Consider the following 23304-nt stretch of genomic DNA (forward strand, 5'->3'; position numbering starts at 1 on the left):
ACAGCACCCTCCGGCTCCCCACGCTCAGGCTGACGATGGACACGACTTACAGCAGAAACATGCCGGTGATCGCCAGGGTGAGCCACCCATCACCATAAGGCCACCAGCATCTCCCCGGGCTGACGGGCAAAGCATTGCACCCACATCCGAGGGTGCGCGCAGATCATTAGAGCTGACAGCACATAATCACCCGCTTAATCCATGACCAGCGCTGGAAGGTGGCCCTGTACTGCATTTTCAGTATTTGCAGGAGACACGAGCCACCTTGCTCACCCCCCAGACCGTGCTCCTCTCCCAAAGCCCTGCTGGCTCTTGGACACCCACGTGCCCCCGTGGCGGGACCATGGGGTTTGCAAACCCAGCCACCCCCATGGCAGCCCCCCCTCCGAAAGGAGCACCAGGCCCTGGGAGCGGGCAGGGGCCACGGCTGCGGGGGAAACTGAGGCAGGGGAGGTGCCGAAGCCGGGCTCCTCTGCCGGGAGAACAGATCTTAGGGTACCGTCACGCACGCACGCACAACATCTTCTCTCCCCTGTGGACATGGCAATCTTCTTTTCCTGGGAAAACACAGCAAAGAGGCCTCTGAGAGGTTTGTCGTCACCCCCTCAGTGCCGAGCAAGCTGTACCCCCAGCCCCATCCTCGTCCCTTGGGCATCCCACTCCTGCGGGCACCGCTCTGCACAGCTGGCAGCAAAGCTGCCCGAAGACCCCTCGCCACAGCCACCTCTAATGGAGAAAATGCAATTCCCACCGCTGGAAACATCTGGGACGGGGCGAGGGGAGCTGGGTGACGTTCCCAAGGCTCTGCTACAGCGACGGGTGCGCAGCAGCCCCCCACCCCGGGGAGGCTTGGTCCTGCCCCCGCCAAACAGGGTGCGGGTAGTAAAAACCCCAAGGGGCTCCCCAGCGTTGTCAGATGACTAAAACAAATCCATGTATGTGTATATCTTTATATATACAGCATATAAATATATATACACACACATACCGTATATACACACACAGGCACACCTAGAGTTCTCCGTATATAAATAAATATATGTTGGTGGGAGACAGGATACATTTGGCAGCACTCAGTCCCCCCGCCCTGCTCCCGCCTGCCCCAGTCCAAACCAGTTGGCTTCGGTTTTGCCCCATCCCGGCAGGCAGAGCCACTCTGGTCTGCCTGGTGCACCCCGACCCCTCGGCCCCCCACACCCCGCCATCACACCTCGCCCCTTTTCCGGGCTGGATGAGACCCTCGGGGAAGGAAATTCAAAGCCACAGCAGCACGAGCCCGAGCGACAGAGCAAAGGGGGCCCCTGGTACCCCCTCGCTGGGACTCTCCGGCCTCGGGGAGCAGAAAACCATCAGGATGAGCCTTCCCGGGGGTCCCGCTCGGGGCCGGGAGCGGGGCCGCGTCCGGGGGGGCTCTCACTCGCCCCCCAGCACGCGCGCTCGGCCGGGCCGCTCCGCCGCCCATCAAATGCTTCTCTGTGCAGAAAAAAAAAGTGATAATAATAAATGAAAGTCGACAGATTTTAATTTTTTTTTTGCACAAAGACTTTTTTTTTTCTTTTTTTTTTTTTTTTTCTTTTTTCCCCCTCCGTTCCGGTCGGTTTGGTTTTCTCCTTTTCCCCTGCATTTGGTTTTGGTTTTGTTTCATTCCCAGGCGTGGCGAAGAGCATGCATTGGAGAGGGGCAGGGCGGCGGCGAGGCTGGGGGGGGGAGCTGAGATGGGGCCGGGGGGGGGACGAGGGGCAGCTTCTAGCACTTGTCGTCTTCCTCGGTGTCGCTGAGCACGTCGATGCTGGCCCCGCACATCACGCCCTGCCCTGCCCCTCGCCTCCGCCGCCGGTAGTGCCCGTTGGGCATCTGCCAGCTGTGCCGCAGCGGCGGCGCCGAGCCGATGGTGTTGGAGCGGCCGAGGCTGGTGGCGACGGCCGCCTCGAAGGTGAGCGTCTCCTCCTCACCGCAGTCTGAGGCGTGCGAGTCGTCGTGCAGGGCCAGGTAGGGCTCCGAGATGTAACGTTGCGGGGTGGACTGTCGGCTCTGCTTCCCCGCCGGGGAGCTGGAAGACTCGGTCAGGCCGGCGGCGTTGGGCTCCAGGGTGGAGGAGAGGAGCGGAGAACCCCCCTCGCTCTCCTCGGCGGGCGGCGAGGTGTCTCCGGCGTGCCGCAGCATGGAGGCGTAGGAAAGGAGGGGACGCGGCTTGGGGGGCACCGGCGGGAGCTGGCGGCGGCCTCGCCGGGGGGTGCTGGTGTCCGAGATGGAGGGGATGGAGCTTTCGCTCAGGGAGCCCGTTCCCTGCAACGCACCGAGACACGCTGGGGAATACAGGGGCGACGGGCAGCGCCGTGCACCCACTCCCCCCCACCCTGAGCCTGGGCTCCCCGGAGCATCCTCCTGCTTGGATGAGGCCCCGCCGCAGCCTTGCCTGCCCCATCCCTGCCTCGAGGTCTGCTCCAGGGATGAGGATGGTGTCTGCTCTGGGTTGTCAGAAGTAAAGAGCACGCGCAAACCCGCTGCGGTAAGAGCTAATGGCTCGCCAGCTGCTGGTCTCTATGGGCAGCGTCTCCGTTGGCTTCAAGCACGCTCGAGCACTGGCATCTCCAGGCTTGTGTAGCTGGGACACCTCGACCTTGGCAGGGAGCGGCTGCCAGTGGTGAGAGGATCGGTGTGGAGATCCACCCCTCTCCCCAAATGCTCTGCAGGGTGCCCGAGCAGCCCCAACCTGCTCAGCTCACAGGGAACACGGAGATGCCACCGTAGGGAGGAGAGACAGCGCAGAGCTCCTGGAGTTGGGGCTTATCTTCCCAGTTTTAGCAAAGAGCTTTTTCTACATCTCCCTTTGTGCTCAGGAAGGGGTTTTTGTCACCCACCTGCCTGTTGGGTGTCTGTGACCTGCCCTCGCTGGGTGACCGGGACTCGCGCCGCCGCTCCGGCGAGTCGTCGTGCGCCTGGGGACTCCTCTCCTCCGAGTTGCAGCGGGAGATATCAGGGGACAGCAAGTGCTTGCGCTCTTTGGATCGGCCCCGCTCCCTGCCGCCCGAGCGATGCCCGTCGGACCGGTGGCCTACAGGACATCCCCATCAGTCCCCACCATCCCCTCCTTAGGAGCTGGGGACACTCAGCTGGGGTTTTTTTTTTGGCATTGGTGTGGGACGGGGCCACCCACCCTTGCTCACCCGAGTCAGCGTTGAGGCGCCGGGCGGAGAGCTGGAGCGAGGAGTGGTAGCTGCGCCGGCGGGACTTGTAGGTGTTGTCGCTGCTGCGCTCCATGGAGAACTCATCCAGCCAGGAACTGTTGGTGCGCTTGTCCCGGATGGTGGAAAACGATCGCCGCATCGAGCTGGTGTCTGTCACCACCTGCAAGCAACCCCGGCCGGCCGGGGAGCGAGTTAGCTCTGGGCAGGGCTGGGGGGGACGGTGGTCAAGCAATGACTGGTTTTTCACTGGCATGCCAGCCTTCTGGATGGGGAGATTCGGGGGGGGGGATGGCCAGCCCAAGCACAGCCCCCCCCAGATAATCTCTGCACAAATCAGGGTGGAAGGAAAGTGGGGTTTAGCTTTTGTGCTTGTGAGCTCCCCTGCCCCAGCCAGCTGGGAACGGTGCTCCACAAGCAAAGCCAGCGACTGTGATTCAAAGCAAGGTGCTGCGTGGTGGGGGAAGAGCAGCAGCACCCCGTCCCGCGTGTGGGGACACAGAGGGTACCAGGCCATTGGCCCCCGGGCTGTCTCAGCAGCCCTCCCCACCTTGACAACAGGACTGGAGTGGAGCAAACGGAGACATCGAAGAAGAAATCATTGAGACATGGGAGATCCTCCAGTGCCCCTCACGTGGTGTTTTCCAGTGGCAGCACTGGTCCTCCTTGGTCCTCCTTTATTCCCGCACCCCATTCCCCCGCACTCATTCCCTCTCTCCCCACTCATGCTGTTGTCTTATTGTCCCTCTCGTTTCCTATCTCCATTCCGTGCTTCTCCTTTTTACTTTCTCCCCTCCTTCTAGCTTGTCTTCTCACATGTTTTATGGAAAACATCACCCCCTCCTATATTTGCCTTTGCTTTATTCTAGCAGCTTTTTCCTCTGCAGCCTTGGGCCATTCTCCCTGCCTCCTCTCCTCACACTGTACCCTTTCTTCTCCCATCCTCTCCTTCTGATCATCTCCCCTGCTGCCAAATGGTCAATAAAGCCCATGAGGCAAAGCCTCCCTTCCTCTTTACACCCCACCAAAGTGCCACAACATGTCACAGCAGCACCCGGACCTCTGTGAGAAAGCAGACTCAGAGACTTCACAGCAAAACCGAACCCCATTAAAGCGTCTGTGTCTCAGTGGAGGCTGAGTACAAGACAGAACAACAGAGAAACCAGGCAGACAAACGAGGAGGTGAGATGTGGCCTGGGTTCCCCTGGACAGACGGAGAAGCGTGTGCGTTGGGACAACAGAAAAGGAAGGAAAAGGCATTTCATCACCTGGGAGATCATCTGAAAGTCAGGCTGGGACTCCTCGGACCTCAGCCAGCACCTGAGGCTGGAGGAAAGGAGGGGTGTCCCATTGCGGGTGGACCCTGCAACCTCCCAGCATGGCCCTGCTCCACCGTGGACCTCCCACATGAGCCAGGAGATCGATTCCCCTGGTTGCTCTCTGCTGCTGGTGTCCCCCATGTAGGGGAACAGCAGCTCTCCTACTTGTGCAGCACCCCAAAGATGAGGAGATGCTCCCGTATTGGGGCACTGGGGAAGCCGTGGGACTTGCTCAGTGCAGAGAGAAGCCCCAGTGTTACCTGGTAGGCTTTGCTTGGACCCGGCACCCGTGGGGGCTTTGCTTGGTTTTACCTGGGGATCCACAGTGAGACGAGGCATGGAGGAGGCCCTCCCAGAGACAGCGTGGTCCTGAGTGTCCACGGGAAGGTAGCTGCCACGGTTAGAGGGCTGCACTCTTTGAAACTCCCTAACCTCTGGCTCCTGGAAATAAACACACAGCCAAGCTCTTGGGATGGGGTTGGAGCAGGGCAGCGCGCTGCTTCTGCCCCGTTTGCAGAGGACAGCCCTGTTCGCTCAACCGGGGGCAGAATTTAAGTGGGCCAAAAAGGGAGTCTAAAACATATCATCCATCATGTCGCCACTGAAAAATAATTTCCGATTCACAATCCATTGCAGGTGAGCCCAGATGTGGTGCTTCAGGCTTGCCTGATGGCCAATTCATCTTGCACCTCTTCAGTGGCAGTGGAAACCCTGCCTATATCTGGTGATGCCTTGACTGCCCCGGCTTTAACTCCTTCTCCTTTTGCCAGAAGGGGACAAATGTATGGGATTTTTCTCTCTGACCCTGCTTTAAAGGCTTTCTGGCCACAGCCCCATTAAAAGAAAGCATGCCACCTGCGGCACCTTTGTGCTTTGGTTAATTCCCAATTTAGGGGACTCTTGTGTACAGGACGTGGTGTCAAGGAGATGGGCAGGGAATGACCCTGGAGATCTGGTAGACGTTGACTTTATGGGGAGGGGGGAGTCTCATCTGCCACCTCCCCACTGGCAGGATGGTGCCATGGTCAGGGTGGCCGGGGCAGGGGACGCCTGCCTGCGCAGTACACAGCTCACACAGAGTACTACAGACCCCAGGGACACGGACCGGGCTGGAGATGCACAGTGGTACAACACTGCATCCGACAAATGTCAGGGTGGTGTGCAAATGCACACACACAGACATGGAGAGATATATATAGATATGTATATATATACACACACACACAGACAGACACTGCTGCTGCCGGCCGGCATGTGTGTGAGGCCGGAGGGGTGTGCTCCAGTTGGAGACAGTTTGACAACTCAGTTTGGGACTGGGGACACCAGCACTGACAACAAAATGAACATGAATCCGAAAACATCAGATACCATCACTCAGCATGGGGTAACCCACTGAAATGAGCGCTCAGTGGAAAAAAGAGCAGCCTGTGAAGAGAAGGATATTTTACTGCAGGACATCGGACCCCAGTCACAGCTCTTGCCCCAAAAGCACTTGCCACTGCCTGGCCCCACCGGCCAGGGCTGGTCCAGGGATGGCTGCGTCCCCAGTGCCCGGACAGCAGCGAGGGGCCAGAGCCCCAGCTGGGGGACACCTGGGGACGACTGTCCCCTGCTTCGGATCCGTGCGTGACCCAGCAGCTGCCATCCCTCCGCTGTTCTTGCGGAGGGGCAGGGAACAGCGTTTCACCACCATGCCTGCAGCCCCACTCCTCCCCGTGCCCGCCAGCATCCCTGCTGGGACCGCAGGCGAGTGCCCGCCAGGCAGTGTGTGACTTTACCAGAGATTGGTGCTCCTGGAACTGCCCGTGGGCTGGATCCATGCACGCCAGCTGGAAGATCTCCTGGGGTGAGAGTGGGCTCAGCGAGGGGAACCCGCTCCGGCTGCTCCTGCAAAGATGGTCCAGCTTCAGGGAGGCCACAAGCCAATTGCTGCCGTCACTGGGCATCGCCTCTTCAGCAGCTCAGAGCTGGGGAGCCCCCGTGCTTGCCCCCCAGGCTGTTGAGACCCCCAGGGCAAACATCATGTTCCTTGGAGAGCTGAAGTTGTGCCCAGGCAGGAGAGGACACCACTGCCCCAGCTCCCACGGCAGCAGGGGGACATCCCAAGTGCAGTGCCAGCAACTCCCACCATCTCATTCCCACCAGCCAGGGTGCTGGGATCCTCCATGGACCCTGTAGCACCCAGGGACCCGCTGCTCAACTGCTCCCGAGGTTAGGGCCCATGCCAGACCCTCCTAGGTAAGAGAGTTTGCGCTTAGTGCTGGGATGGTCCTGCAAGAAGAGCATCCATGCAGACACCTGGCCATCCCCCTTAGTTGCTGCTGTTGGCGATGCTGACGCACACCAGCTACCTGGAATCCTGCAAAAGCTTTGTGCTGGGAGCTTTCTGCTCTGGACTGTGTTTCCCCTGCTCTCAGCAGCTCTTTAACCCTCTGTGCATCCCAGTGCCAGCTCCAGAGAACAAAACGAGGGCTGCAGGAACAGAAGAGCGACAGGACCACCTCCCTTCTTCTCAGGACAATACTCACAGGCCCGAGAGCGTGTCTTGCTGGAGGTAAGGCAGAGCCTTTGCGTTGGAGATGATTTCCTGTGGCAAGGAGGACGGCTCCATGCGCTGGAACATGGGGGCGTTTTTCTGTATTGAGGAAAGGAAGAACCTGAGCCTGTAGGAAATGCAGATGAACATCCAGTGCTTCTCCAACCAAGTCCCTGCCACTTGGGAAGGTGACAGCATGCTCATGTTCACTGTTGGGGGCTGAGGATGCACGTACGTGCGCCTTGTATTCACCAAAGCCCAACCTGTACCACCATCCTCATCCCTCAGCTGCATCCCATGCGGCTGGCTGCACGTTTGGTTGGGACGTGGTAAGAAGCAGCGAGGGTGCTCTGAACAACCCCGTCCTGCCCACCGCATGCCCTCGCTGAGCCTCACCTGCTCCTCCAGCTGCTGCCGCTGCTTCTTCGCTTTGCTCTGCTTGTAGTAGTCCATGATCATCATGGCTGCATATATTTTGCCAACAGTCAGGTCAGAGGCTGAGAGCATAAGAGGGAACAAAGTGGGGACACTTGTGTGTTAACCAGTGCTGATCTCGGGACGAGCCTTGCTGTGGGATACTCTTATGACCCTCAGACTCTGTTCAGCACCCAGACACTCCACGTGGAGATAAAATGGATGGAGATAGCTTGAAAGCATCATCATAAACCACCAAGACACGTATCTTCATCACATCGTCATATGTAATGGAGCAAGCGATGCTCAGCCTCCTGCCTTTTATGCTCCAGAGATGATTTACAGGATACTCTGGGCTTGGCAGGAGTAGATCACTGCAAACAGGGTGGTTTTCAAGAGGGTTCCCAAGCAGCTAGGCAGAGCAAGGCAGAAGCCAGCCTGTAGCAACACAACCCCTTTTCCCACTTCTCCCCCCAGCTGGGGATGGGTCTGACCGGTCCCCACCTCCCTTTGGGAAGAAGCTGCTGCAGGAATGATGGAAACCTGGCAGTGGTGGTGACAGCCCCCACAGAGACTCACTTTTTGGCATGGGTACCAAAAGGTCAAGCATCTTCTGGGACAGGTGAGGCCAAATGGTCAGGATCTCCTTTTGAAGCTCAGAGTCTAACTGCTGCCAATCTGCACCACCTTGAACAGCGGGGGGAAAAAAATGGCCCACATACATCAAGACCTGGCACCAGGGTCCAGCTAAAAACACCCCTTTGCCATCTTGAAGTGATGTTCACAAGCAGCAACCATCTCTCTCTGGGCTGGGAGGGCCAGCTTGCATCAGCGAGCCTGGTCTCCTGCTCTCGCAGGGAAACTTTCCTACCATCCCTTCCATCCATATGTGCCTCCATCTCCCCATCCCCTGCCCTCCCACTCAAAGCTGCCATCTTCAAGCTTTGCCTTGGGTCCGTCTCTGCGGCTCCAATCCTACTCCAGCCCACACACACCTGCTGCTGCCCCACTTTCTCTTTTCTGGTGAGCAGATCATGTGCTGGTGAAAGAGCAGCTCCACTTGGTTGAAATCCTTAAATACTTGGTGATGCTGTGCAAGGAGAGCAGAGCTCTCTGGGCAGTGGTGAAGGGGCTTGCTGAGCTTAGGAAGACCCAGGCTCAAAGGGAACTGTCAACACATGTCAAGCGCAGGCACCCGAGCCTGGGGCAACTCTGCTGAGCTGTAGGAGACCCATGTTCAAATCTCTGCTTTATCTAGAGAGCCTGAACCCAAGGAGCTGTGTCAGCACTGGGCTTTTGCCAATATCTTTCCTGGGTTGGGTTTTCTTCCAACAGCTGAGCTGTTCCCAGGGGATGTTTTATTGAAAATGGCATGTTTCTGCAGAAAGTTTTTGATCTGATCAATCAGAGCATTTCCAGCAACAACAACAAAGCAGGTTTTCCTGCTCTGAACATTTTATCTTCTCTGAGAGAGATATTTCTGTTCCCCAGCCTTAGGAAGCCCAGTACACGTGATCTTTTCCCTCCTTGGTTTGGTTTTTTTACATGGGGAGGAAGGAGAATTCTCTCTCTCCCCCTTTACACAGTGGAAATCAAGCTGTTTCTGCTCTCTAGGAGCAGCTTCTAGTGGAAAACTGACCACCTCTTCCCTAAAGAAATAGATTTTTTTTATAGAGAGCGGCCTGTTCAAGGTAATCGCTTCCATCCACATGCCAGGCTCTGGGCAGCCAACCTCAATTTGGCTGTGAAGTCCTCAGCCTGCCCAAAAGATCGGTGCTGGTCACTGTGAAACCCCCCTGGCTCTGTCCCCTCACTACCCCACTGACCTTACCTTTGGCAATTTTGATGTCCAAGGCTGTGCGTATCAGCGCCATCAAGGTGGAGGTAAAATGGACCGTCATGTCCTCAGCCACAGGCATGTTCATCAGCACCAGTCTCTGCGCAAGAGAGAGAAGAAAACAGCGGACGGAAAACAATATCGAAAAACACATCGACCAGGCTGGAGGAAAAGAAATTAAACATTAAACAAAAGGGAAAAATAAATAAAAATTAAAAAATAAAAAGCAACAAAGAGTGTCAAAACAGCACAGCCAAAAAAGAAGGGCAAGGATCACCCCCCCAACCCCCCCGGCTCCTTCCACCCCAGGACACCGGCTCACTGCCTTCCAGGGCTCCTCCTGCACCCCAGGAACGGCCCCTGAGCCCCCTTCCCCATGGCACCGGGGCTGCCACAGCACCTCCCGGCACTTTTGGGAAGACACGCCTGATCCGTCAGGGATGCGGGCATGGGGAATGCTCGGGAAGGGGAGAGGGGGCTCAGGTTTCCGTTCCCGGGTGGTTTGGCTTTCCAGCTCTCAACCCTTCCCACCTGGGGCAGGGGAGAGGAGGGTCCCTAACCTCCAGGGACTTCAGGTTGGCTGGATTCCTCTAGCATGCTACATCCTGGCGCTCCCTTTTTGCGTCTTTCAGAGATGAAGTTTGCCAGCACATGCACAGGGTCCAAATTATCCAAGGGTGGGGAAGGGAAGGAAGGGTAGAAAAAGTGCAGAAGGAAAGAGAGAAGGGCAACCAAGGCAGGTTAGACACGCCATGCTCCTTCCCCACCCTGGGCAGGCGGGGTGCAAACTGAAGTGACCAGATCCACTTTCCAGAGAGTATATTTTGCTTTGTGAATACCTTGGGTCATCCCTTCCCTGCCCATTCCTTTTCACCCGGCTTCTCATGTCCTTTCCCTGCCTTCAAGCCTCCCTTTTTCTCCTGGAAAAGTGTGGTGGTGGATGTATGCATGCGTGAACAAATACTTGAGACCTGGAGAGGGGCGCGGTGCTTTTGCCAGTGTGCAGAAATCCCCACTTTGCTAGCCCTGAATGCTGCTGAAAGGGCTGCGGGCAGCAGCCCGCGGCCAAGAAAAACTTCAGTTTGCTCCAGACCTGAGCAACACATTGCTCTGTAGCTCCAGGTCTCGTCCTAGCAGCTGCTGCCCTCGGCAAAGCCACGCAGCTCCCACCCCACGTCCTTCAGGGCTTCCCGTGCTCCTGCTCCATGCCTACACGCTGTGCCTGTGCCGTGAGCCGACTGCCAGCCACCGCCGCAGGAGGAACAAGGGGGTAAAACTCAGAGACTTCTTTTGAAGGCACCTGGCTTTGCCTCGCACAAGCCAGCCTCGGGATAGCTTGTGCCGATGCGCCTGGCTCCTCACACGCTGCAGAGCTGCTCCTACAGAAGATATCCTTGCTGCCCACCTGCTTCCCATCTCCATGGGCTTTAGCCCTGTTTCTGTGCTGGCCGGGACAAGGATGGGTCCAAGCCCAGAGGACAAGCTTGGGTCAGTGAGCTCCTAAGGACTTCTCACCTAATTGCTGCAGGGCTGCTTCTCACCTCATCTTCTCCAACCCTCCCGCTTCCACACTATTGCTGACCCTGCCCCTCCTCTTCCACTGGGGTCTTCCACCCCAGAGCTCCCTGGGCTTGCGAGTGACCACGGCAGCGTCACATGCATGGGCAGTGGAGACCAGCCAGCGTGGCCAGGACTCTTCTGAGCACACCAGGCTCCTCAGGAGCGAGCTAAACACGTGTTGGATAACCCCGATGCCTCCCCAGCTCCCCCCAGCCCCACCTCCCGCAGCTCCCTTGAGCTCAGGCTCCTGCTCAGCTCTAGCCCCCATAGAAGGAAGGGTTGATCTACCTTATAGGCCACTTTGGAAGGACATCTCTTGCCGAGGCCTAGCGGTGGTGACATAAGAGTCAGCATTTCATACATCTCAGTGTAATGGATTCGGCCACTGCTCATGAAGGGGGAAGGGGAGGGAGGGAGATGCAGAGAGAGAGGAGGCATTCCCAGAGAGCAGAAAAACATACAAACAAAAATAGTACAGGAAAACAGGAGAGAAAAAACAAACGGACAAACAGGAAAAGAACAGGAAACCCGTTAATCAAGGCAAATCATACATGAGAGACTGTCCTGATGTGGATTTATAGCACTGCTCACACAGACCCAGGAATGCTGGCAGAAAGCAACTCACCCCTCTCCTCTCTGCTGCTGGCCTCAAGCGCCTGCCTAGCTAGCAGTCTGGGAGTCCTCTGGTCTCGACCCCTTTCCTAAAGCCCTCCAGCAGCCCCCAGCTTGTCCCACAGGTTCCAGGGCTGTGTGCGAGTGGTATAAATCAGATACACGGCACTCAAGCCATGGGTTATTTGAGATAACGGTGGTTTGCACCACAGTGCTCTGTGGCCTCCGTAGCGTCTTCCCTCCCGGGGCGGGGGGCAGGCCTGGGTATTGCTTTGCATTGCCACCTAACCCATAGCCTGAAGGCTGTGTATCCCCAGCTCATAAGGTCTATGCAATTGGGAGGCAGCATCTTGCATAGAAGGCAGTGGGCCAGGGTCACTTGTCAAAGGAAGATGCCCAGTTGCTTCCGTCTGGCTCTGCGGATGGACCACTTTCCCACCATGCACCAGTGCAAAAGGCATGCTGAATTGGCTGAAAAAATAAAACCGGGAGGAAAAGTTGTACATGCCATGCTCCCGCCCTGGCTCTCTCCCACATGCGGCTGCAAGTTCCACCAGGTTGGAGTTTAAAGAGTCTCAGCAGAGGCAGCTGTTTGGGCCTTCCAACATTGGGGTTCGTTTGGGTTTCCCAAGGGAGGCAGCTAGGACGGAATCCCCACCTCGCGCTCCTCTGCTCTGTAAGGACCTGCCTAGGATTGCTGTGGTGAGGAACGCTACCAAAAATGGGCCACCTGATGACGCCTTGAGCCCTCTGCCAGGCTGAGATATTTGGGCTGCATCTCCCTCTCTGCACATCCAGGACAAGTACATCTCCCAGGGATCCTGGGCTTGGCCACCTCTTCTTCCCCTCGTGCCAGGCTTCTGTCCTGCACTGCAACGTTCAGGATGGTTAATGGGAAAGGGCAACCTCACAACAGCAAAGGTATCGACCCTTACAGCTGGGCTGGGAGGATGCTGCTGGAGCGGAACCCGTCTCAGCTGGGATGGCCTGGGAGAGAGGGCACTGCTGAAAAAATTAAGCACTGCCCACGGGATTTTGGCCTCTTTCCTAACCATGCACTCAGAGCAGTGTGGAAAGGGGAGAAGAAGGTATATCTCCTCTTCTCAGGGGGTACCACTGGTTTGGAAGCAGACCCCTGGCCAAAGCGGCCCCCACCAAGATAAGTCCTGACATTTCAGATGTGAACTACAGACGGTGACGACCTGCAGCAGGAGCTGTTTGGGATGCAGGCACAGGACAGGCTGGGCAAGACATCCCCTTTGAGACCTGACACACCCAAATAGGTTGGAAAGAGGATTTATAACACTGGAGACTATTAAGTGGGATGATCAAGAAGAAATATCCAGGTTCAGAAGTCTATAAGCAGTGTCTTGGCAGAGCTGGATGTGCACTGACTCGAGGTGTCTGATGGGGAGAAGTTGACTTCAAAATTTTCATGCTTAAGAACTTTGTGCAAAAAGGAAGCAAGACGGTGATCTTCCACCCACCCTTCCTGGCAGGGGGGATTTTAGTGTACCCAGCACACACCAAACACTGTCCTTCATACGGAGATTCTCTGCGCAATGAAGGAGGAATGGATTCCCACGAAAGGAAGAGTTTGCATCAGTAACCAAGAAGGACCGCACGAGAACTGTGCTGTTCTCACAGACAGAACACACACTTTGCTGCTTCTCAGAGCAGAGATCTCAAAGTGTTTTGAGCAGCACAGCAGTGCCCAGAAACCACATCTACATGGAGTGGAGCACAGGAAGGCACATGCAATGTCATCCCTCCAAACAGGATGGCTTCCAAGAGCTGGTCCCAGCACAGGCACATCCTTGATGGGAGATCTGGCCATCTGTCTTGTGTCTGGATGGAGGTGTGCCCTGTGGCTATGGCACAGGGTGGCCTGTAAAACCGCCAGGCAGTAATGGCTCAGTCCTGGTGCTCTGAGAGAACCCTGTGAGTAATGGAGGAGGAAATCTGGGGGACATCTGTCCTCCTGTGGTTAGGAAATAAGTACTGTGCCGTACCAGGCTGTTAGGAACAGAGCACCAGAACAGCAAGTGATGTGAGAGTAGATCCAGTAATAGGAGATGTCCACAGCGACATGAATGTCTCTGGAGCATTCGCCTGACCCATGACCATCTCAAAGGCTACTTTTAGGGGGCAAACACAATGCCACCTCCTTGGCTCACTTTTGCATGACTGCCAGAAGCAGATGGGTTGAAGAAAGGCAGAGATAGCCCCAGGGAGTGGAGCTGGCTGCCAGGATGCAGTCCCAGCAAGATATGATTACAAGGCCTGCTCTCCCCAGCATAAGGGCAGAGCTTGCTGGACTTCCACGTGAAGTCTTCCTGCATGAATGCCCCTTTATTAGTGCCCCTGTGGATGGCCTAGCAGGTATGCTTCCATACCATGCTGCACCCCTGTGCAGCATCCCAAATTTGTCCAAGCACCAGCTTTTCTAGAGCAGGCTGTCCACCGCTCCATAAACATGTTGGTGTTTGTTTCTGCAAGTCATCGTTGTGGCATTGCCTGGCAGGATAGGGGTGTGGGGTCCAGGAAGCTGAACCTGTGCACTGTGATGTGCAGGGCAGGCTCACCAAACTGAAAGGTGAGCAAGTTGGGTTGGCATTTTGGGATCTGGACCATGGTGGCAAGATGCAATGACCACGTGGGTTTTCTTTCTTCAACAGTTGCCTTTTGGGAATTGTTCCAGGGCAGTAGGAAAATCTCTCATGTCCTTGAAATACCCCATGCACAGGGAGGAGGAGAGTGAGGTAACACAGGGAAGAGATGGGAATGTTCTCCCTCACATGACAACAGAAGCTGGTCTCACTCTGCCTCCACCTCTCATTGCATTTATCCATCTTCACTGCTGTGTCCATCCCACAGAGTCAGCATAAAGCCCAGACTGCTGCAGAGCTCCCTCTTCCAGGAAGCATTACAGGTACCCTTCTGAGCACCGAGTGATCCAGCTTAGGAGAGCAGCATTTGCCAGTGAAGCCCTGATATCAATCGAGAAAGGCTAGAAATTCCTCCTGAAGGTGTCTTCTGTCTGCAGGGACCTGAGCAAGAGTCCTCAGCAAAGCCGCCATCCTTTGCTAGGCATGCAACAGAGAAGAGTGGAAAGACTGCAAGGAACCCCTCCTTGAACAGATGAGCCATCTGAGATTCTTGCAAGAAATCTCCTATCCCTAAATACCTCTTCATAAATGAGATGACTGAGCATCCAGACCTTGTCTTGCTTCCTCTGCTTTACTTCAAGATTTCAAATGTGTGCATCATCCCCACAACCAGCTGTGGAGGGTGACAGACCCGTTCCAGGGATGCTGGCTGGAAGAAGTATCTCTGACGTGGCGAGAAGGATGTGGTGGCTACACCATGCTGCACCAAGGAACCCTCTTCCTCTTCAGACCCAAGATCAAGGACTGGGGGCATCTGAGCTTCCCTCGTACATCTCCTCAGATGCTGTAAGGGATGCAGAGGGAAGAGCAAGTTCTGTGGTTCATCCTTCCATGCCATGGACACAGACATAGGCATCATGGCACCTCAGAGAAGGCAGCAGGTGCATGATTTTGCTCAACTGTCAACCCAAAATAAAATTTAAAAAACCCCGTGCAAGTCAGAGAGACACAAGGAGGCCAAATTGCTGCCATGGACTCACGGTCAGCAGCCGGGACATTGGCTCAAGCGGAAGGAAAGGAGCTGTTGAGCTCCAGAGATGTGCCCAGGTGCCACCACCTCCCAAACAGGTCCAGCAAGCTAAGGGCAAGACTAGCAAGAGTTCTGCTCCCCAGAGACATGGTCATGAGTCCTCCAAGTGCCACAGTTGAGGAAGAGTCTCTTGGGTACAGCACAGCGTCGCCCAGGAAGAGGGGTCACCCTGGCCTCCCCTCAGTCCTCACTCTCCAAAACAATGGCAAAGCCCCCAATATCCTCCTGCCTTTGCTCCCCCTTTCCCGCCCCAGGAGCAAACCACACCTAAGCCCCCCCAAAAACTCCTGCTCCCACGTGAGGGCACTCTGAGAACCCAAGCAGGGATGGTGGTATTTGGCCCAGCGCTCTTCAGGGGCTCTCTGCACCAACGGAGCTGGGGCAGGGGGCTGGCTGGGGGACGCAATTTGTTGAAACCCACCCCAGGAGGCTCTGAGCCCCCTCCCTGGCCCCACTCATGCCTCCCCTCGAGGGGGACAGCTGCTGGCTCTGGGAGGCCGCGGACCTCTTTAAACTCGAAGGAAAGCAACGTCAGGGTTCCCTCGGGAGGCGCGGTGGCGGTGGAGCGAGGGGAAGGAGGGGTGGATGGTGCGTCCCGTGGCCAGGTTGTGGCGGAGGACTGGGAGGCAAACCTTGCACGCCACCCTGTAGGGGCAGTTCTCTCCTAGGCCCAGAGGAGGCGAGATCACCCGTACTAATTTGTACATATCCTTATACGAGATCCTGCCGCTGCAAAGGAAGCACAGGTGGGTTAATAGGACACTGAGAGGGTGGAGGGGAGGATGGAGAGCTTAACCAGGGGATGCTGGGACCATCTGTGGGGCAAGAGCCCTGGGGGTGCACGGCTCTTCTTCTGGCCCTGTCAGACCCAGAGAGGGGAAAGCTGTGAGCATCAGCTACTGCCTTCTCCACCACAAGTCAGCTCATACCTCCTCACACTGACCCATCTTGACGCTGGAGAAGGACGGTTTTGGCAGTGAACGCCACCCCATCACCCTTCCTCATCGTGCCCCTGGCCACCTATGCCCGGTGGGAGAGGGCTGGAATTTCACATGGGGTGAGCCTGCAGCTTGGTTGGGTTCTAGCCACCACGAGCCCTTTTGATGGAGTTATGACCCATCACACCACCAGAGAGCCTGCCCTCGCATGGCCAACTCTCTGGTCCTCACAAGGTCCCAGAGAGGTTGGCAGCCGAGTCACTTGTATCTCCAATATCTGGGGAACCTGAGACGGGGAGAGATAATGTGACCAGCTGGTGACTGGTGGCTGCGGCACTAGCACCTAGGTCTTTTGCGGTCCGGTCTTGTGCTCCGACCACCAGACCATGCTCTGCCAAGGGTACACATTATTAGAAGCAAACCCTCCCATACACACACCCCTTCTCGCCCACAGAAGCACATCTCCCCAGACCAGGGTGCAGTCGTCACAGGATACGGCCCATATCCCTCCTGCACCGGCTGAAATAACAAAGCAGTTGAGGCGGAGAGCTGGCAGGAGAGGGTGCAGGGGCCATCAGATGCTGAGCTCCCCACTCCGCTCCAGACCAGAGCCCTTTGGGAAGCAGGACCGTGTGGGGTGGAAGTGCTGAGGTGCAGCATGCTGCAGCCTCCTGGGCATCCTTAGACAAGCCTGGAGGGAAACCACGCGAGGAGGCAAAGAACAGCGTTACCATCCTACCCGGCGCTTTTGCCTCTGGTTTCTCCTTGCTATTCTCCCATCCCCTCTCCATCGCTGTCCAGAGCTAACCCAACCATCTTGGCAACACCCATCCCCAAGCCCCCCCCGGCGCTGGGCGGTCTCCCCACGAGACCTTCATGTGATGGTCCCGGTGTCAGGATGCAGAACTGCTGTCCCGCTCAGGTGGTGGGACCGGTTCAGATGTACTCACCCATTCCTCACCCAGCAACGGGGGCCCGGGACTGCCCCCACAGGCCCAGCACCACCGGCTCCTGCGCATGTCCCCTAACCACTGGCTACATATCATGATGAAAGAGCATGGCTTGCTCAGAAATCAGAGGGGTACATGGCATTGATAGGACAGTTCAGGCATGCTTTTTCAGTGACTGTCCCAGGCCACCAACACGGGGGGCAAGAGTGAGTGAAGTGCCTGGTGTGAAGAAATCCTTCCCAAAAGCCATGGGTGAGAAGCCCCACACCAAGCAGCTGGATGTTTCACTGCTCTCACCTCCTCTCCCTTCTCTAGTTGTCCATCAGGATATCTACTCACCGTACTGACCTCTCCCCCTTGCACAAGGCACAGTTGCCCACTAACAAGCAAACCCACCTGCCCACGGGGACCTTGCACAGCAGCAAGAGTGCTGGAGGAGGCCACGTGGGGAGGAACCTGGCCAGCACTGAGCTGCACAGGGTTGGACAGAAATGGTGGAGGAAATTATGCCAGGAGCTGATGATATTAGGCATAAAAAAAAAAATCTTGGCTAGAGCTGGTCTCTTGAGGGGCAGGACATTAGCAGTGGATGCAAAGATTCTCCAAAGGGAGCATGTGTGGCTGCCAAGGGCTCTCAAGCTAAGATCGCCCATGCTCCCAGGCACAGCGGTGGTGGGTCGTGGCTCCAAAGAGGTTGTCTCTGGGCTGGGGGAGGGAGGAAGGGGCCACACAAGGCACCCTCACGGTGCTGGGCCTGAGTGGAAGGCAAACATGCTCCCAGAGCTGCTGAGGGCTCCACACTGCCCTAGGGATGCTCCAGACCGTTCTGGGAGGAGTGGCAGAGAACAAGTCCTCTGCAGCAGCAGCAGCAGGAGCAGAGCCAAAGGCCGGCCACCCAGGGTATGCACGACCGCTTTGAACCCATCCCATTGCTGGGAACAGGCTGCTGCCTGGAAATGGGCGCCCTGTTCACTGGGGTCCTCATCAGCAAGGGCATGAGTGCAGGAAACAAAGTCCTCCCGTCTCTAGAGGGGTGAGCAGGCTGGCCAGCGTAAGAACATAATTCCCCAAACCCATTAAGACCCACCATATGTGATTTGGCAGAAGCCCAGCAGATCCCCAGCATCTCCCCTTTGCTGGGAACAAGCCACGCTCAGCCCTGCTCTGACAGGGAGCTGTGGGTGCTGGGGACCAGGTGACAGAGCCGGTCTCAGGGCAGAGGCACCCAGCTGGTGCATGGGGACAGGGAAGGAGGCTGAGAGGGACCTGCCCACTGGCCGGGGAGGAGAGAAAGAGCAGGAACGTCCAGGACTCAGGATAAACACCGTGGCAAACCGTGAACATCACCTAAGATGCCTGCGCCACCAGGCTCTGTAGGAACCAGCTGCTGCCCTTGTAACGACTGCAGGCGAGAGCAGCCCTTCCTTGAGTGTCCTGGCATTGCAGCTGGTTTTCAATAGCAGAACAGAGAGACGCCTGTTTAAAACCAGCTCTGAGAGGTTGCTCAGGAGAGAAGGAGCTGGCTACATACCACGCTGCTCTGTCATACTCTGCCCAGATCCGGACAAACTCATCTAGATGGTGAGGTCCCAGGATGGAGGAATCCCGAGTCAGGTATTCAAAATTGTCCATGATGACTGCCACGAACAGGTTGAGCATCTAAATGAAAGGGAAAAAGGCAGAGAGAAAGGAAAGTAGAGGGAGAGAGAGCAGAGAAGGGAAGGGAGAGAGAGAAGGAAGGGTAGTCATGGGAAGATGGAAGATGGCTGATGACCCTATGGCAGGGGTACAGGTTGGGGGGCTGATGAGGGGGATGCCCAGGTCTCTCAGGGAGGAGGAACTCACCAAGAAAGAGCAGAAGAAGATGAAGGAAACGAAGTAAACGTAGGCCAGGTCAGTGCCGCAGCGCTCGTTCTCATTCTGCCCGGACGTTGCTGTAGTGTCCGGCTCACAGCCTTTGCCCTCCAGGCAGGACAGCATGATCTCCTGCCATGCCTCTCCAGTGGCACTCCTGCGCCCAACACAGCCACACTCAGCAGCTCGTGGTTGCACGGGATGAAGCCGGGGTAGGATGCCCCCAGGAGAAACCTCACAAGAAGCTGTGCAACCCCCTACCCAAATTAAGCACATCTCCAGCATGCAGAGGAGCAAGACACCGGGTGAGCAGCGACCAAGCTGGACCCACACAAGTGCAGCCATGCCAGGGTGTAGCTCTTGGCACATGGGGCCAACTTCCCCCAGCCAGCTGGTCCAAAGAGCTGGGAGACATGTCCTTTTGGGGGCAAGGTGGGGGAAAAAAGGGGGTTCCTGAGCTCTTGTGGCCATGCGTTGCCCAGCTGCTCTCTAGCACCAAAACCTGACCTCCACCAAACAGCCTGTGGCGAGAACCTGCCCAGCCTGGTTCCTGGCATGCCTGCACCCAAAAACGCTGCCAAAGGCATTTTTTATGGCTACTTACCTGAAGAGGAGCATGAGGGAACCCAGGAAGCTGCGGAAGTTGTTGTGCCGATTAATGTGGCTTTCCTCATCTAGTTTGATATTGCCAAAAACCTACGGGAGGGAGAAAAAAGTCTCAGTTATTCAGGCAAGAGCTCAGTGGTTGAGGAAGTGGCTGCATGTTCACCTTGGCTCACGGGCACACACCCCTGTGCTGCAGAGACCGATCTTGCCCAATGCCCATCACTCTCAGCGCAGCCAGCCCCCAAAGCAGCTGACGTCCCCCCTCTCTGTGCAATCCCCCATGAAAAAGCACCCCAGCATGGCAAGGAGCTGGCTCTGAGCAGCCATTGGGGAAGGAGACTCTCCTCTCCTCAGGAAGGATTTGCAGTGGGCAGCAAAGGCTGCGAGAGGCTGAGCTGCCATGGAAACAGAGGACCTGGGACCAACCGAGTCCAACTGCTCCGCATCCATTCCTCTGCTGTGGTACGGGCAGCATCCGAGCGCTGCACAGCACCCAGTGGTCCTGAGCATGCTGGAGGCACAGGGACAAGTCACACCACACTGGGTGGGTGCTGGGTCACATTCCTGGAAACTCTCGGGAGCTTTTCCCTTGGTGGAGAAACGCTCCATGATGCCGAGGTCAGGGACAGCGGTACAACCAGGGTGGGGAAGGGCACCGTGAGGGAGAGACAGACCGACCGCTAATCCACCACGGACAGCCAGACACCTGGGACTACTGTCCCCAGGGCTGAAAGAGGCAACAAACCCCAAACGTGGACAATATCCTAATAATGACCCACAGCCAAGGCCATGGTAGGACATAATGAATGTTCGTAAAGTACCTCAAATAGGAAAAATGTGCTGTTATTACTGTTGAATATTTATTCCACTTTCCGTGAACCTAAAAATACACTAACTGCAGAGTATTTTTTCCCTGTACAGGTTTTTTGGAATGTGTAATTGTAGAATATTTTCTGCCTCCAGCTATTTTGCTCAAATAACGCCTACAGACTTTACTGCTTGGGGATTTGTTCACAATGGTGTTAAAAAAAAAAATAAAATAAATCAAATACTACCACACAGCAGGGAGGGGGGCTGAGTCAGTTGGCGGTTGTTTAGGATGGAGAACACCTGGAGCCGGTGCTGAGGTGTGTAGGACAGAGTGGCCAAAACCAGCCACGGGACTCTCGGGGAGGGAGAGAGGGGGTGGAAGAGACTAAACACGAGCGCTGCCAAGCAGCCTGAGTGGGGGGCCACTGCACTGCCTGCTGCCTCCCCAAAATCTGCCTGTCCTGGTGGCACACGTCAGGCAACGGCATAGGGTACTGTGGCAGCTCGCTCATCGGGCAGCTCCAGATCCCAAGCATTCATCGTCGAAGATGCTTTGTCAGATCTTCAGCGTGGGATTTAGTCATTGCAGAACCGAGCCAGCCCTGTGGCACATGTGGAGCCGAGGGTGTTAGCTCACGTGCTTCTTATTTACCAGTTGGAGCCTGGAAAGCTCACTTTTCCCATGCTCTGCAGACCTCCCACCATCTGGTAGGTCATTGCAGGTTCCTAAGCACAAGAGGCCAAGCAGACCATCAGCAGCACGACTATAACACAAACCCTCCGCAGAGGGACAAGGTGGACGGTGGGCTGGATCACTGCTGTGATCCAGCCATTTGGATTGGAAAGGCAGAAGGCTGCTCACCAGGTCCCGCAGACATTAAATCAATCTCTGGGAGCTGCTAGGGATTTGGAGATAGGGTGTAATTTCTAAATGAAGGGGTGACGATTTGAAAGTGGCTGCCACACAGGATGCTCAACTGAGTCCCCAGGGCCACATCTCTAAGGGCACAAGTTGGGAAGGCAGTTGTGGAGCTTGACTGAACAAGCCCGTGGCAGGTCCCCCAGGGCATGCGGCTCTGCAGCTGCCAAACAAGCTGTTCCACCCTCAGGACCTTCTGGGACACCGTGACGGAGTGAAGCAATGACAGGCAGGCACAAGTCGGCTGCCGTGCATAATGCTGAGGACGTGCTGGTCCAGCCTGTCCGCACCAGAGGGATGCACACGGAGAGGTCTGTGCTCACCTGCATCCCAATGATCGCGTAGATGAAGAAAAGCATGGCGATCAAGAGGCAGACGTAGGGGAGGGCCTGCAAGAGAAGCAGATGAGTCATCTCGTTTAGCACAGGTCCAGCTCCAGAGGAGTACAAAAAGCACAGCGAGCAGGTAAGCTGTGCCGATCCGTCTCTCCTGCAAGCAGCAAGACCTTGGGAACAGCCTGCATTTGGGAGCAGCACCCCAGCACCGTGGCCTGGGAGGAGACCAGAGCGCATGTGTCTTACCTTGAAGGACTGCACGAACGTCCAGAGCAGGATGCGGATGGTGTAACCCTGGCGCAGCAGCTTGATGAGCCGAGCAGCCCGGAAGAGCTTCAGGAAGCTCATGTTGAAGCTGCTGGTGTTCACCAGCTGGGAGGAGATGAGAAGGTCAGAGGGAGGCGGGAGCCCCCCACCCCGCAGCGGTACGTCCCGCTGCTCCCAGCCCCTGCTTCACCTTGGTGTCCGTCAGGATGATCTCCGTAATGCTGCCAATGACGGTGATGAAGTCAAAGATGTTCCAGGTGTCCCGGAAATAATTCTGCAAAAGCAAGGAGAGAGGGAACATGGAATTGAGCTCAGGGATGGCAGGTCTGAAGGGCACTGGGCCACGGGCCAAGGCTGCTCATGGACGGCGGCAGCAGAGACCTTGCCGCCCATTTGTATGCAGCCACGGTCAGGAGCACCGTCCTGCGTCTGAGACGGTGACAGACGTGAGCGTGTCTGCAGCGAGCAGCTTCTCCTGGGAGATGACTCACGCATCCAACAGGCCACCCTGGTGAACAGGAGCAGAAGTGGCCACAGGCAGCCCTGGTCAGGCTACAACAGCTCATCATGCCGACCCTCACACCCATGAGGCTGCTTTGCCCTCCTCTTTGTGGGCACGCAGACCCACCTCAGCCCCTGCTGTTTGTGCAGCAGCTGCTGCAAGACCGGACTTGACCATGGCTGGTGCCGCTGGGAGTGGGAAGGGTGGCTAGAAACCCTCCTGCTAGTGGACCTCATCTCCCAGTTTGGGTTAGAAACAGGAAAGAAACTATAAAAGAGCAAAACTGACAGTTGCTTATAAGCAGCAAAGAGTAGCTGAAGAAAAGGCAATCCGTGGCTTCAAATCTTAAATGAGCAGCTGGGGACTTGAGGACTGTGAATTAGGCAGGGAGGTCTCACTGCTGGTCAGGTCTGACAGATACAGCCCAAGGACAGCAATGCACTAGCATCTCATGGCTCCCAGGGACAAGGGACTGCAGCCACCAGCATGACTGCAGCAGCGGTTGGCTTTAGCGGAGCGGCAGCACAGCCCTTACATGGTCGAAGCACCAGAGTACCATAGAAACATGGCAAAAAGTAAAGGAACAGTGTGGCTTCCACCACCAGCATCCAGCAGTGGGAAGTTTAATGAGAACCAAAGGAGCGATTCCAACCTAAAAGCAGCTCTCGGGCTGGGACCTAAAATAAATAGCAACAACCTCACATTATTAACACCTTCCCTCTGTGATCTGTGTGCTGCCAACATCCAAATTAACACCTTCGTCAAGAACAGGAGCAGTCACTCACCAGGAAGCCAAAAGCGATGATCTTGAGGACGCACTCCAAGGAGAACACCATGGTGAACGCGATGTTCAGGTACTTCAGGGCCAGCTCATAGGTGTATGGAGCAGAGTAGTACTGATGGACAGAGAGAGATATTGCTAGCCAGAAGGGGGCCTGCCAGCCTCTTGGCTGATGAATGT

At 56.3% G+C, this 23304-nt stretch overlaps 1 protein-coding gene across 1 annotated transcript in view; it reads right to left on the bottom strand.

Annotated features, from left to right (window-relative positions):
- Positions 1–1163: 1163 nt before the first annotated feature.
- The window catches only part of CACNA1E (calcium voltage-gated channel subunit alpha1 E), a 115457-nt gene continuing 93316 nt past the window's right edge, over positions 1164–23304 (bottom strand). Inside the window, exons 32-48 of the mRNA XM_075038528.1 lie at positions 23129–23239; positions 22032–22115; positions 21821–21946; positions 21563–21628; positions 19509–19600; positions 18896–19061; positions 18582–18709; positions 15795–15891; positions 9286–9391; positions 8034–8141; positions 7437–7537; positions 7033–7139; positions 6283–6391; positions 4817–4945; positions 3168–3348; positions 2862–3055; positions 1164–2286 (exon numbers count right to left, since the gene is read on the bottom strand). Coding sequence (XP_074894629.1) covers positions 1747–2286; positions 2862–3055; positions 3168–3348; positions 4817–4945; positions 6283–6391; positions 7033–7139; positions 7437–7537; positions 8034–8141; positions 9286–9391; positions 15795–15891; positions 18582–18709; positions 18896–19061; positions 19509–19600; positions 21563–21628; positions 21821–21946; positions 22032–22115; positions 23129–23239 — 2445 coding nt within the window. The 3' untranslated portion in view covers positions 1164–1746. The remainder of the gene's footprint in view (positions 2287–2861; positions 3056–3167; positions 3349–4816; positions 4946–6282; positions 6392–7032; positions 7140–7436; positions 7538–8033; positions 8142–9285; positions 9392–15794; positions 15892–18581; positions 18710–18895; positions 19062–19508; positions 19601–21562; positions 21629–21820; positions 21947–22031; positions 22116–23128; positions 23240–23304) is intronic.

Source organism: Buteo buteo, chromosome 10 (genome assembly GCF_964188355.1).
Source record: "Buteo buteo chromosome 10, bButBut1.hap1.1, whole genome shotgun sequence".
NCBI lineage: Eukaryota > Metazoa > Chordata > Aves > Accipitriformes > Accipitridae > Buteo > Buteo buteo.